The following is a 12,690-nucleotide window of genomic DNA, read 5'->3' as shown; positions in this document are numbered from 1 at the left end:
AGGGTTCCATACTTCGTACTTTAACAACACAACCGTCCAATGCTAAGGCTTCCCCGTCTGCGCAGGGTTCCATACTTCGCCCTTTAACAACACAACCGTTCAATGCTAAGGCTTCCCCGTCTGCGCAGGGTTCCATCCTTCGCCCTTTAACAACACAACCGTTCAATGCTAAGGCTTCCCCCTCTGCGCAGGGTTCCATACTTCGCGCTTTAACAACACAACCGTCCAATGCTAAGGCTTCCCCGTCTGCACAGGGTTCCATACTTCGTACTTTAACAACACAACCGTCCAATGCTAAGGCTTCCCCCTCTGCGCAGGGTTCCATACTTCGTACTTTAACAACACAACCGTCCAATGCTAAGGCTTCCCCGTCTGCGCAGGGTTCCATACTTCGCCTTTAACAACACAACCGTTCAATGCTAAGGCTTCCCCGTCTGCGCAGGGTTCCATACTTCGCCCTTTAACAACACAACCGTTCAATGCTAAGGCTTCCCCCTCTGCGCAGGGTTCCATACTTCGCGCTTTAACAACACAACCGTTCAATGCTAAGGCTTCCCTTCGGGGTGAGAAAGAAGGGCGGAATATAAATGCTGTAAATAAATAAAATAAAATAAATCAATATTAAAAACTCTAAAATCAGGACAGTAAATAAAGAGCAACACTCAGAAAACAGGCATGAAACAATCAGGGCCAGCTGATCACCTCCCAGCAAAGGATTCCCTCAGGCAGGAAGCAGCCAGACCTTGAAGCTGAAAGGCTATTCAATGCTAATGAATGTGGACAATTGCAACATTCAGACCTGCCTCCAACAGACAAGAGTTCTTTTTTTACACCCTGGGCCTTCTAGGCATGAAACAATCAGAGCCAGCTAACACCTCCTTACAAAGCTTAAAGGTATTCAATGCTATTCAAGGTGGACAATTGCAACATTCAAACCTGCCTGAAACATACAAGAGTTTTTTCTCCCACCCTGGACATTATTCAATAGATATATAAAACCCACTGGCCTAGTTTCCAACAGACCTGACAACCTCTGAGGATGCCTGCCACAGATGTGGGCGAAACATCAGGAGAGAATGCTGCTTTTGGAACACGGCCAGATAGCCCGGAAAACGCACAGCAACCCAGCGATTCCGGCCATGAAAGCCTTCCACAACACATGGTGAGCCAATTTTGTGCAGAGTCGGCTTGAAACGGCGGATGGCCTTGTGCACTTTTCAAAGACTTCCACCAAGTGGAAAGAACTTCGGAATTACAGCTGGATTTGCTCTCCCGGTATCCGTCTCAGCTTCTCCTGTCGACACCGCACTTCACCATCTTGTAGGGGAATTTTGTACATTCAAATGGGCACCGGGGATGGTGTCGGGAGCATGGCAGCGTGCTATGGAGAATACGCACGGCTTGGTAGACAGGACTGACTTTTCTTGTCTGGATCGGCGGAAGACGGGGACTCGGCAGGCTCCGTAATTGTGACATCGCCCGCGAGTCAAGCAAGGATGGTTTACACCTCCCCGGTCAGCCGTGTCTAAATTTAGCCGCCGTGGCATTAGGTAAAGTTTCTTTTTCTCCCTCTAATTGGTCATGATGTGTGACTTCATGGTCCAGGGAGCGTGGGTTTGAAGGAGAGATGATGCATAAAACAGAACGGGTTATGGGCCCAGGAGAGTAATCGGAGGCGGACGCAGGATAATTGGGGTGTCAGAAGAAAGCCGGAGAAAGGGCACCGAAATTGGAGTTAAGGATCCATCTAACAAGCACCTGGGCATCCTCTCAGTTCCTTTTCTGGTTGATAAGAAGCTCAACTCAACTATTCCTTTGGCTTGCTCGAAAACACTGTCCAAAACACACCATGATTTTGAAAGAAGAACTGTAAGCACAGACCTTGCAGTCCTGAAATAGGTCACTTCCCACCATAATCTCTCTTATAGGATTCTGGGAGATCTAGTACAAATCCCCGCTCTACTAATAGGAGGCTATAAAGAAGCTCTAACACCAAATATAACAGATCGTGCAGACACCAAATATATCACGGCGCTGTCACCGATTATGACATACAACACACAAACACACGTATGTGAGAGGTGAGGGTATACCGTTTGATTTTAGATTTTCTTTTAAAACGGTAGCTGCCACCAACCTAAAATGTCTTTAGGATTTTTGTTGTTAAATGTGTCAGAGGCAAGCTTATCCCATTCCCTGCCCACACTATTTCCACCCCTGGCTCCCAAACTGATGTTCACTATGAGACTTTTCTGTGGTATTTTATTGTTGTATTGCTGGAACTTTTATAAAGGCTTCTTGATGGAAAGCTACACTGTGGAGGCTTTTGAAAGTTGAAAATAGAATAAAAATATTTTCTTAAAACAGGCAAATGATTACTTCAGAGAGGTACATAAGCGTAAACTGTTACAGACGTTCTTCAGCTTAACTTAGTTGTATATTCCAGATTACATAATAATAATAATAATAATAATAATAATAATAATAATAATAATAATAATAAAACTTTATACCCCGCCACCATCTCCCCGTCGGGACTCGGGGCGGCTTACATGGGGCAGAGGCCCAAACAACATAGGACAAAACATAGGCAACATAATACAACATAATACTTCACTTAGTTTCAAACAGTTCCAACCAACCAATCTATCTACTGGTCACAAAACCCTCGTTCTATTTGCTAAGAATTGTCACGAGTTCCCCTGGGTTGTTAACTAACTCTAGCCTAGAGTTCTTCTATTAACCAGCCCAGTAGTGAGAGTCAATCCCTTGAGTTATCTTTCCCCCAAGAGATCCAAACTGCCTGACCTAGCCTGTCAGTTTCACAGCTTTCAGTTCTCTCACACTCACACCCTCCAAACTCCAAACTGCTCATTCCTCTCCAAACCCCAAAACCGAACTCCCCGGAGCTCTTTTTTTCCTCTGCACTCTAAGAATTGGCTCCTCCCATCTGCTCTGGCCAACCCTAGGAGTCTCTCTCTAAGCTCCTCCCCCTTTCCAACCACAGTCAAGATGGCTGCCTGGCATTCCTCTACAAAATGGAGGCCTGCCTCATTCACTGTTACCCAGGCTTCATTCCCGGCCTAATAAGTAAGGTTCACTACAGAGGCCTTAGGAATTTATTTATTTATTGTGTCAGAAGCGAACCAAGGGTACAAGTTGTAATGGATTTGCAAACACAAACAAAGTTTTAAAAAAACGTTGGTCTGATACTCAATGTCTTACTGAAATCGAGCTAAAATTTGGGGGAACCCAAGCTCCTTCCCCGGCAGGTTTGATGATCCTGGCAAGAGGGGAGCCACTAGAGATCAAGGTTAACCTGTCCCCAATAATCTCACCCGCAGACGTGAAGAAATAGCGCAGAGTTGTTGATTTACTCAGTTCAGGAAGAGCTAGTAGACATGTCCAAAAAATCGTTTTGAATCGTATATCGGAATTATTTTGGATTGTTCTCACTTTTTGATACGTATTCCGAGACATTGTCTCACAGCGCAACCAGCAATGTAATTCAAACCATTGTTGGCCCATTCTCTAATTGTCTCTTAATGTTTTGTTAATTTCCCCCCCCCCCAAATTTTTTAAAAAATATTTTTAAAAATATTTTTTAAAAATATTTTTTTTCTGCAAGCTACCTAGAATGGGAGCTTAGCGCAACCTAACATTGCTGCGCTCCCCGGCCAATCAGAAGCTTCCACGATGGACGCAAAGGTGGGGGCTAGGGTTGATGAGGATAGCTCAAGAAATGAGGACGGGAGAGCCCTGTAAAAGTCCCCCCCCCCCCCGGTTCCTTTTTTTTGGTGATTGCGCATGCGCGTCCACCATTTTAGAAGCATTTAGAATCATTACGAATTTTCGGAAAGTTGTTTAGAGTGACTTGTAAGTAATTACTTGGGTTGGCATATTGGAGTTCTATAACAGATGTTGTAGGTCTTCTGAATGCGCACAGACTACGTTATCATCGGCATATTGGAGTTCCATAACAGACGTTGTAGGTCTTCTGAATGCGCACAGACTACGTTATCATCGGCATATTGGAGTTCTATAACAGATGTTGTAGTTCTTCTGAATGTGCACAGACTACGTTATCATCGGCATATTGGAGTTCTATAACAGACGTTGTAGTTCTTCTGAATGTGCACAGACAACGTTATCATCGGCATATTGGAGTTCTATAACAGATGTTGTAGTTCTTCTGAATGTGCACAGACTACGTTATCATCGGCATATTGGAGTTCTATAACAGACGTTGTAGTTCTTCTGAATGTGCACAGACTACGTTATCATCGGCATATTGGAGTTCTATAACAGACGTTGTAGTTCTTCTGAATGGGCACAGACTACGTTATCATCGGCATATTGGAGTTCTATAACAGACGTTGTAGTTCTTCTGAATGCACACAGACTACGTTATCATCGGCATATTGGAGTTCTATAACAGACGTTGTAGTTCTTCTGAATGCGCACAGACTGCGTTATCATCGGCATATTGGAGTTCTATAACAGATGTTGTAGGTCTTCTGAATGCGCACAGACTACGTTATCATCGGCATATTGGAGTTCCATAACAGACGTTGTAGTTCTTCTGAATGCGCACAGACTACGTTATCATCGGCACATTGGAGTTCCATAACAGACGTTGTAGTTCTTCTGAATGCGCACAGACTACGTTATCATCGGCACATTGGAGTTCCATAACAGACGTTGTAGTTCTTCTGAATACGCACAGACTACGTTATCATCGGCATATTGGAGTTCCATAACAGACGTTGTAGTTCTTCTGAATGCGCACAGACTACGTTATCATCGGCATATTGGAGTTCTATAACAGACGTTGTAGTTCTTCTGAATACGCACAGACTACGTTATCATCAGCATATTGGAGTTCTATAACAGACGTTGTAGTTCTTCTGAATGCGCACAGACTACGTTATCATCGGCACATTGGAGTTCCATAACAGACGTTGTAGTTCTTCTGAATGCGCACAGACTACGTTATCATCGGCACATTGGAGTTCCATAACAGACGTTGTAGTTCTTCTGAATGCGCACAGACTACGTTATCATCGGCACATTGGAGTTCCATAACAGACGTTGTAGTTCTTCTGAATACGCACAGACTACGTTATCATCGGCATATTGGAGTTCCATAACAGACGTTGTAGTTCTTCTGAATGCGCACAGACTACGTTATCATCGGCACATTGGAGTTCCATAACAGACGTTGTAGTTCTTCTGAATGCGCACAGACTACGTTATCATCGGCACATTGGAGTTCCATAACAGACGTTGTAGTTCTTCTGAATGCGCACAGACTACGTTATCATCGGCACATTGGAGTTCTATAACAGACGTTGTAGTTCTTCTGAATGCGCACAGACTGCGTTATCATCGGCATATTGGAGTTCTATAACAGACGTTGTAGTTCTTCTGAATGCACACAGACTACGTTATCATCGGCATATTGGAGTTCTATAACAGACGTTGTAGTTCTTCTGAATACGCACAGACTACGTTATCATCAGCATATTGGAGTTCTATAACAGACGTTGTAGTTCTTCTGAATGCGCACAGACTACGTTATCATCGGCACATTGGAGTTCCATAACAGACGTTGTAGTTCTTCTGAATGCGCACAGACTACGTGTCAGCTCACCACAGCCGCTCCTGAATGAACACACGAGACTCTTTGTGGTATCACCAGGAACTTTTACTGTAGGAAACATGAACATCAGAAAAGCCAAGAATGGGAGGCTCCGGCCAACCCTCCTTTATATACCCTCCCCCTCATTTGAACAGTCTCTTCCCGCTCAGTAAAACCCCGCGCAAATTCCCCGCCAAGTCCATCAGCCGTTTCTCCTCCGAGTCCTGGGACGCAGGTGTCTTATCAATGTCAGTGACCCTGAAACTCAGAGCCACATCCAGGCTCTAGTAGCAGGGTTCTGACATGGCGTCCTCCTCCCCTTCGTCCTGGAAGGAAAAGATTAAACACAACTATTGTTCTCCGCTGTCCAGAGTTCCTTTATACTTTTTTAACAGGCTGCAATGGAATACCGGGTGTACCTTTCCTAGGTCCTTTGGTAGCCTCAGCTCATAGGTCACTTCGTTTATTCTTTTTGCTACCCTGAATGGCCCTATATAGCGTGGAGCCAATTTCTTGGATGGGAACCCCAATTTCAGGTTTTTTGTGCTCAGCCAAACCAGATCTCCTTCGCCCAATTTGTCCCCCTCTCGGCGCCTACGATCCGCAAAGAGCTTGTACTTCTTTTGTGTTTCCCGCAATGCCTCTACCACGGTTTGCCACCCTTGCTTGATTTTGGCCGGCCATTCCTCGTCGGTCTGGCCCTCCCCTTCCTTCCACTCGGGTAGCCTGGGGAAAGGTGCCACCTCCTGTCCGTATACTATTTCGAATGGGGCACGACCTGTGGCCGAATGTACGGCCCCGTTAAAAGCCATCTCAGCAAACGGAAGAAGGTCCGCCCAATCATCCTGTCTATAATTGGTGTACATCCTTAAGAATTGGCACAGTGTCTGTTGGGTACGTTCGACCCCCCCGTTGGTCGCGGGATGAAAGGCCGAGCTCAGGTTCCTTTCTGCTCCTAACAGCTGTAAGAATTTTCCCCAAAATTTTGCAGTAAATTGGACTCCCCGGTCACTAATTATCTTGTCGGGACACCCATGTAGGCGATATACATGCTTCACATACAAATCAGCAAGTTTTTCAGCTGAAGGGAGTTTTGGCAGAGCCACAAAGTGTGCCTGTTTTGAGAATAGGTCCAATATTGTCCAAATGTATCTGTGGCCTCTGCTGGGGGGTAGTTCGCCTACAAAATCCATGGCTACGCATTCCCATGGCCTCATGGGCTCCACCACCTTCTGCAATAGCCCCTGGGGCTTCCCCGGTGGTGTTTTTCCCTCTGCACATAATTCACACTGCGTGACGTATCCCCTGGCGTCTTTCCTCATTCCGGGCCACCAGCATTGTTTGGCCAACAGTTTAATAGTCCTGGTGGGGCCTAGATGACCCGCACCCTTGTTATCATGGTACTTCCTTAACATTTCTCGTCTTAAACATTCAGGAATATACAATTTCTTATTTACAAACACCAAATCCCCACACAATTCTCCCTTTTCTTTGTTTGTTTGTAACCATTTGTCCATTCCATACGCTCGCTTCAACTCTTCCTCCCATATTTCTCCTCCCCCCGTGGAAATGGCAGTACGTTTGTTTTCTTTGGCCGCTTGTGCTCGAGTTAGTACTGCCAGGCCCCATTGCTTATCAAGAAAAATACTCCCTTCAGATTCCTGAATTCCTCCCCCGTGCTGAGGCATCCGAGAGAGAGCGTCAGCGAGTATATTATGTTTCCCCTGGAAGAATCTGAGTCTGAAATCAAAACGGCTGAAATATTGGGCCCATCTAATTTGCTTCGCTGATAGTTTACGAGGGGATCTTAGATACTGTAAATTTCTATGGTCAGTCCACACCTCAAACGGTGTTCCACTTCCTTCCAGGAAGTGTCTCCAGCACTCTAGTGCTTTTAGAATCGCTAAGGCTTCTCTCTCCCAAATCGGCCAGTTTTTTTCTGTATCGCTAAACTTTTTTGACAGATAGCCACATGGCTTCAGGTTCCCCCCCTCGTCTTTCTGTAGCAGAACTGCCCCATATGCCCGGTCTGACGCATCGCAATGTAATACAAAGGCTTTAGACATATCAGGGTGCTGTAGGACAGGCTCCTCAGTAAAACGCTTTTTAAGGGCTTCGAAAGCTTCCTGGCATTCTATTGTCCAGGTCAGTTTGGCCCCTGGGGCCTTCACTTTGGCTGTTTCTCCCCTACCTTTAGTCTTTAACAAATCCGTTAATGGCAAAGTGAGGCGCGCAAAGTCCTTGATAAATGTTCTATAGAAGTTTGCGAACCCTAGGAAGGATTGCAGCTGCTTCCGTGTTTTGGGGGCTTCCCACCCCCTCACGTCTTCTACCTTCGCAGGGTCCATCGCCACTCCCTGGGAGGAAATCCTATACCCCAGAAAGTCTATCTGGTCTTTATTGAACTCGCACTTGGCAAGCTTCGCATACAGTTTTGCTTCTCTCAACTTTTGCAGGACTTCCCTGACTAGTTCTATGTGTTGCTCCTTAGTCCGAGATACTAACAATATGTCATCTAAAAAAACAAAGACTCCCTTGTACAACAATGGATGCAACACTTCGTTGATTAATTGCATGAACGCGGCGCCTCCGCCGCACAAACCGAAAGGGAGCACACGATAATTGAATAATCCGAATGCACAGGAGAAGGCCGTCTTCCACCTGTCCTCTGGTTTAATCTGCAATTTATGGTACGCTTCAATTAAGTCCAATTTAGTGAATATCTGTCCCTCCGATAACTGGGCGATCAAGTCCTTCACTAAAGGTAGGGGGTATTTATTTCCAGAACTGATTGCATTCAGGCCCCTGTAGTCAATGCAGAGCCTCAGCGTTTGGTCCTTTTTGCGCCTGAACAACACAGGCGCCCCTAGAGGGGAATTTGAAGGCTCTATGAAACCCCTCGCTAGGTTTTTATCAATGTATTTTCTCAGTTCCTCCTTTTCCCTAGCCGACATTGGGTATATTTTTGCCTTAGGAAGCTCTGCTCCTGGGACTAGCTCTATCTTCACTTCAACTCTCCGCTTCGGTGGGAAACTGTCTGCTTCCTTCTCATCAAATACGTCCACAAAATCCCGATACTCTGGGGGTAATTTATCTGCCAGTTCTGCTATCCTGATAGAGTCTTCCTCCCCCCTTTTCCCCGGCTCCCTTTCCACTTCCTGGCTCCCTCCTTCCAACTTCATCCTGAAGATCATGCTCTTATCCTCCCAGTTGATTTGCGGGTTGGCCTGCCCCAGCCATGGCATGCCTAGTATAACATTATAGCTGGCTATTTGTGATATCACAAATGACACCTTTCCTTCCCAACTCCCTATCTTACACTTTACATCTTCGGCACTGTACTTAGCTAATGATCCCGATGCTGTGGATCCGTCCAACTGCGAAAAAGCTATTGGGGATTCTAGGTTCGTTCTTTCGCATCCCAATCCCTCGGCTAATTCAGGGGAGATGATGTTCCTGGAACATCCACAATCCACAAATGCTTTGCAGGTTGCTTGTTTGCTGCCGCTTTCCAGCTGAATGGGGACCACTATCATGGCTTTGTCCTGACTTACCAACCCCCCCGAGTGGTGCCTCATCGGTGGTTCTTCCTCGGCGCGTTTCCCTGCCACGGCTCTTGGTTTGGGCGGGCCTCCGCCTTCCCCTTTTCTCTGCCAGCACTCGGCAGCCCTGTGGCCCAAACGGCCGCACACGAAGCAGCCCCTCCTGCTGGTGCTCACGTTCCCTGTCGGCTCCGTTCTCCTCCCGGCTGGGGTTGATCCCTCCTTCCGGCTCCCCTCTTTCATCTGCGGCCGCTGCTGTAGCCCTCCTCGGTGCCTCCTCGCCTGGGCCAGCGATGTCTCGATGCGCCCCGCCAGCTGAATCCATCCGCGCAGTGTGTCAGGCTCATCACGATGCACCGCCCAGGAGAGGATCTCCCGCCTGAGCCCCTCTTTGAAGAGTTCTATCTTTGTCGCTGCAGACCATTCCGGCACCTTTTCAGCGAGGCATTGGAACTCCTCCGCATACTCAGATACCGACCTCTGCCCCTGGGAGACGGTCTTCAACTCCTCCCTCGCCCGGATCTGCTCCAGTGGATCTCGGAAACGGGTCTCCAGGGCCCCCATAAAGTGTCGGAGTGACCCCAGACATGGGTCGCGCCGCGCGTGTAGTTGAACGTACCAGCTGGCCGCTCCCCTCTTCAACACTGCACCAATGGCCCGTACCCGGCTGGATTCCGTTCTAAAAGTGTGGGCATTGTCCTCCATATAGCCCCTCACCGTGGTCAGGAAAAAATCCAGTTCAGAGGACTCTCCCCCAAACTCGATCCTTAGTTCCTCTCGTCTTGGTAGGGGTCCCTGTGGTGGCAATCCCCAATCCTCCGCCCGTCGCAAGCCCCCTTGCGGGCCAGTGGGCCCCGCTGCTGCTTCCCTTTGTCCTGTGCCACGCCCGGCATTCGCCAGGGGCACCAGGGTCTCAGTTGGGAGCGTAGCCGGGATTCTCGGAGGCTTTTCCCCTTCGTCGTCACTCTCCTCCACCCGCGTCAGGCTCGTTTGGATCTTGGGCCGGGCACCGGGCTCCTTTCGCATTTCCCTTCCCTTCGGTGCTGGGAGGTCTGCAAAGCCCTGGCTGCTTCCCATGCTCACGTCCCACATTGAGCTAGCCCGGAGTTCCCTTCCTCGCTCCGGCTCCGCCAAAACCGCCAGGCGCTCCATCGCCCTCGACATCACTGCCAGGGTGGTCTCCATCGCCGACATCCTCTCCTCCAGAAACACCATCTTTTGCGGGCCTGGGAAAGGTGAACCTTCCTCTCCTCCGGTGCTATCTCCCCGCACCACTCCGCGCCTCTGGGTTACCCCATTTGGCTGGGCATAAGCGGTGGATGACGCCAGGGCCGCCAGCTGGTGGAACTCAGCGTCCGTCTCGGGAGTGGCCCTTTCCGACCTTCCTCCTCCGGCGCCCAAGAGCTCTTCATCCTCCACTTGCATGTTACACCTCACCGCAACAGCGGGATGGTGTCCGTATTCTTGGCTTAGTGTCAGCTCACCACAGCCGCTCCTGAATGAACACACGAGACTCTTTGTGGTATCACCAGGAACTTTTACTGTAGGAAACATGAACATCAGAAAAGCCAAGAATGGGAGGCTCCGGCCAACCCTCCTTTATATACCCTCCCCCTCATTTGAACAGTCTCTTCCCGCTCAGTAAAACCCCGCGCAAATTCCCCGCCAAGTCCATCAGCCGTTTCTCCTCCGAGTCCTGGGACGCAGGTGTCTTATCAATGTCAGTGACCCTGAAACTCAGAGCCACATCCAGGCTCTAGTAGCAGGGTTCTGACACTACGTTATCATCGGCACATTGGAGTTCCATAACAGACGTTGTAGTTCTTCTGAATGCGCACAGACTACGTTATCATCGGCACATTGGAGTTCCATAACAGACGTTGTAGTTCTTCTGAATACGCACAGACTACGTTATCATCGGCATATTGGAGTTCCATAACAGACGTTGTAGTTCTTCTGAATGCGCACAGACTACGTTATCATCGGCACATTGGAGTTCCATAACAGACGTTGTAGTTCTTCTGAATGCGCACAGACTACGTTATCATCGGCACATTGGAGTTCCATAACAGACGTTGTAGTTCTTCTGAATGCGCACAGACTACGTTATCATCGGCACATTGGAGTTCCATAACAGACGTTGTAGTTCTTCTGAATACGCACAGACTACGTTATCATCGGCATATTGGAGTTCTATCACAGATGTTGTAGTTCTTCTGAATGCGCACAGACTACGTTATCATCGGCACATTGGAGTTCCATAACAGACGTTGTAGTTCTTCTGAATACGCACAGACTACGTTATCATCGGCATATTGGAGTTCCATAACAGACGTTGTAGTTCTTCTGAATACGCACAGACTACGTTATCATCGGCACATTGGAGTTCCATAACAGACGTTGTAGTTCTTCTGAATACGCACAGACTACGTTATCATCGGCATATTGGAGTTCTATCACAGATGTTGTAGGTCTTCTGAATGCGCACAGACTACGTTATCATCGGCATATTGGAGTTCTATAACAGACGTTGTAGTTCTTCTGAATGCGCACAGACTACGTTATCATCGGCATATTGGAGTTCTATGTTGTAGGTCTTCTGAATGCGCACAGACTACGTTATCATCAGCATACTGGAGTTCTATAACAGACATTGTGAACTTGGTTTTGGCTTTCAATCTGTTTGATAGTGTGTCCAATATATTATTTTCATGCTGGTAGGCTGCTTCCCATCAACAAGGTGCAGTATTCGGACGCTAGCATCCCTGTCCATCTACTTTCTCAGAGGAAGGCCACCTTGGGAAATATCTAGCCAGGATTGGTTCACCGACATGAAATATGCTTCCGCAGAAATAACATTGTATACTCTCCAACCCGCTCCATATATCCCGCAACGGGGATGGATAAAGCATCGGCGCAGCCTTGGCAAGGGCACAAATCTTCTTCCAGGAGCAGCTGTTGCATCTGGCAAGAGTTGCTCGCCTCGACATCTCGCCATCCTCCGATATTTCCCCTCCGCTTTGCCATAACTCCTTCTCCCTCCGTTTATCTCCTTCGCTCATCTTTCTCCTCCAAATCCTCATCGGGACCATTTCTCTTCCCTTCCTTTGCTGTCCATCTTCCTTTCGCCGTGACGCAGATATACGACCGTCGAGTTTGGGATTTGCCTCCCGTTTATGCACGGGGCGGAGGAGGGCGAGGAAGCGGAATCTATCTTCCGCGGCGAGATGCGATGAGATGAAGCATTGACGTTGAGGGGGCCGTCCGCTCTCGGAATGATCGGAGAGAGAAAGACGAATGGGATAGAACTTAATGTGAGCTCGGAAGGACTCCGAAAAACTTTACGCTTGAGCCTATATGCTCAAGTTATCTATATATATAAAAGGGTAATGAAATTTCGGCCTCGGACAAAACAACAAAACTACACATCCCAGAAACACTAAACTTGGCAGCACAACCCCTCATCCATGCCTCTAGGTTCATACAACAAAAAGAAAAGAAAAATTA

General features: G+C 47.8%; 2 protein-coding genes across 3 annotated transcripts in view; one reads left to right on the top strand and one right to left on the bottom strand.

Annotated features, from left to right (window-relative positions):
• igsf21 (immunoglobin superfamily member 21) overlaps window positions 1-12,690 on the top strand; it is a 296,609-nt gene that overhangs the window by 247,201 nt on the left and 36,718 nt on the right. The gene's annotated exons all lie outside the window — the stretch shown is intronic.
• On the bottom strand, window positions 5,686-10,965 carry LOC134294486 (uncharacterized). Its single transcript, XM_062965731.1, has 2 exons — window positions 9,196-10,965; window positions 5,686-5,967 (listed from the first exon to the last, which is right to left on the bottom strand). The coding sequence occupies exons 1-2, from the start codon at window positions 10,741-10,743 to the stop codon at window positions 5,926-5,928; spliced, it is 1,590 nt and encodes a 529-aa protein (XP_062821801.1). The 5' UTR covers window positions 10,744-10,965; the 3' UTR covers window positions 5,686-5,925.

This window comes from Anolis carolinensis, unplaced genomic scaffold (genome assembly GCF_035594765.1).
Source record: "Anolis carolinensis isolate JA03-04 unplaced genomic scaffold, rAnoCar3.1.pri scaffold_15, whole genome shotgun sequence".
NCBI classification, from domain to species: Eukaryota; Metazoa; Chordata; class Lepidosauria; order Squamata; family Dactyloidae; genus Anolis; species Anolis carolinensis.
The sequence above is the reverse complement of the archived record's forward strand: the minus strand, read 5'-3'. Positions and strand labels throughout refer to the sequence as shown.

Excerpts from the sequence above, each read along its gene's own strand:
- LOC134294486 (XM_062965731.1), bottom strand. The coding sequence starts at position 10,743 with ATGTTCATGTTTCCTACAGTAAAAGTTCCTGGTGATACCACAAAGAGT. Across the intron at positions 5,968-9,195 it reads GGCACCACTCGGGGGGGTTG|GACGAAGGGGAGGAGGACGC; the intron begins GTAAGTCAGGAC and ends TTTTCCTTCCAG.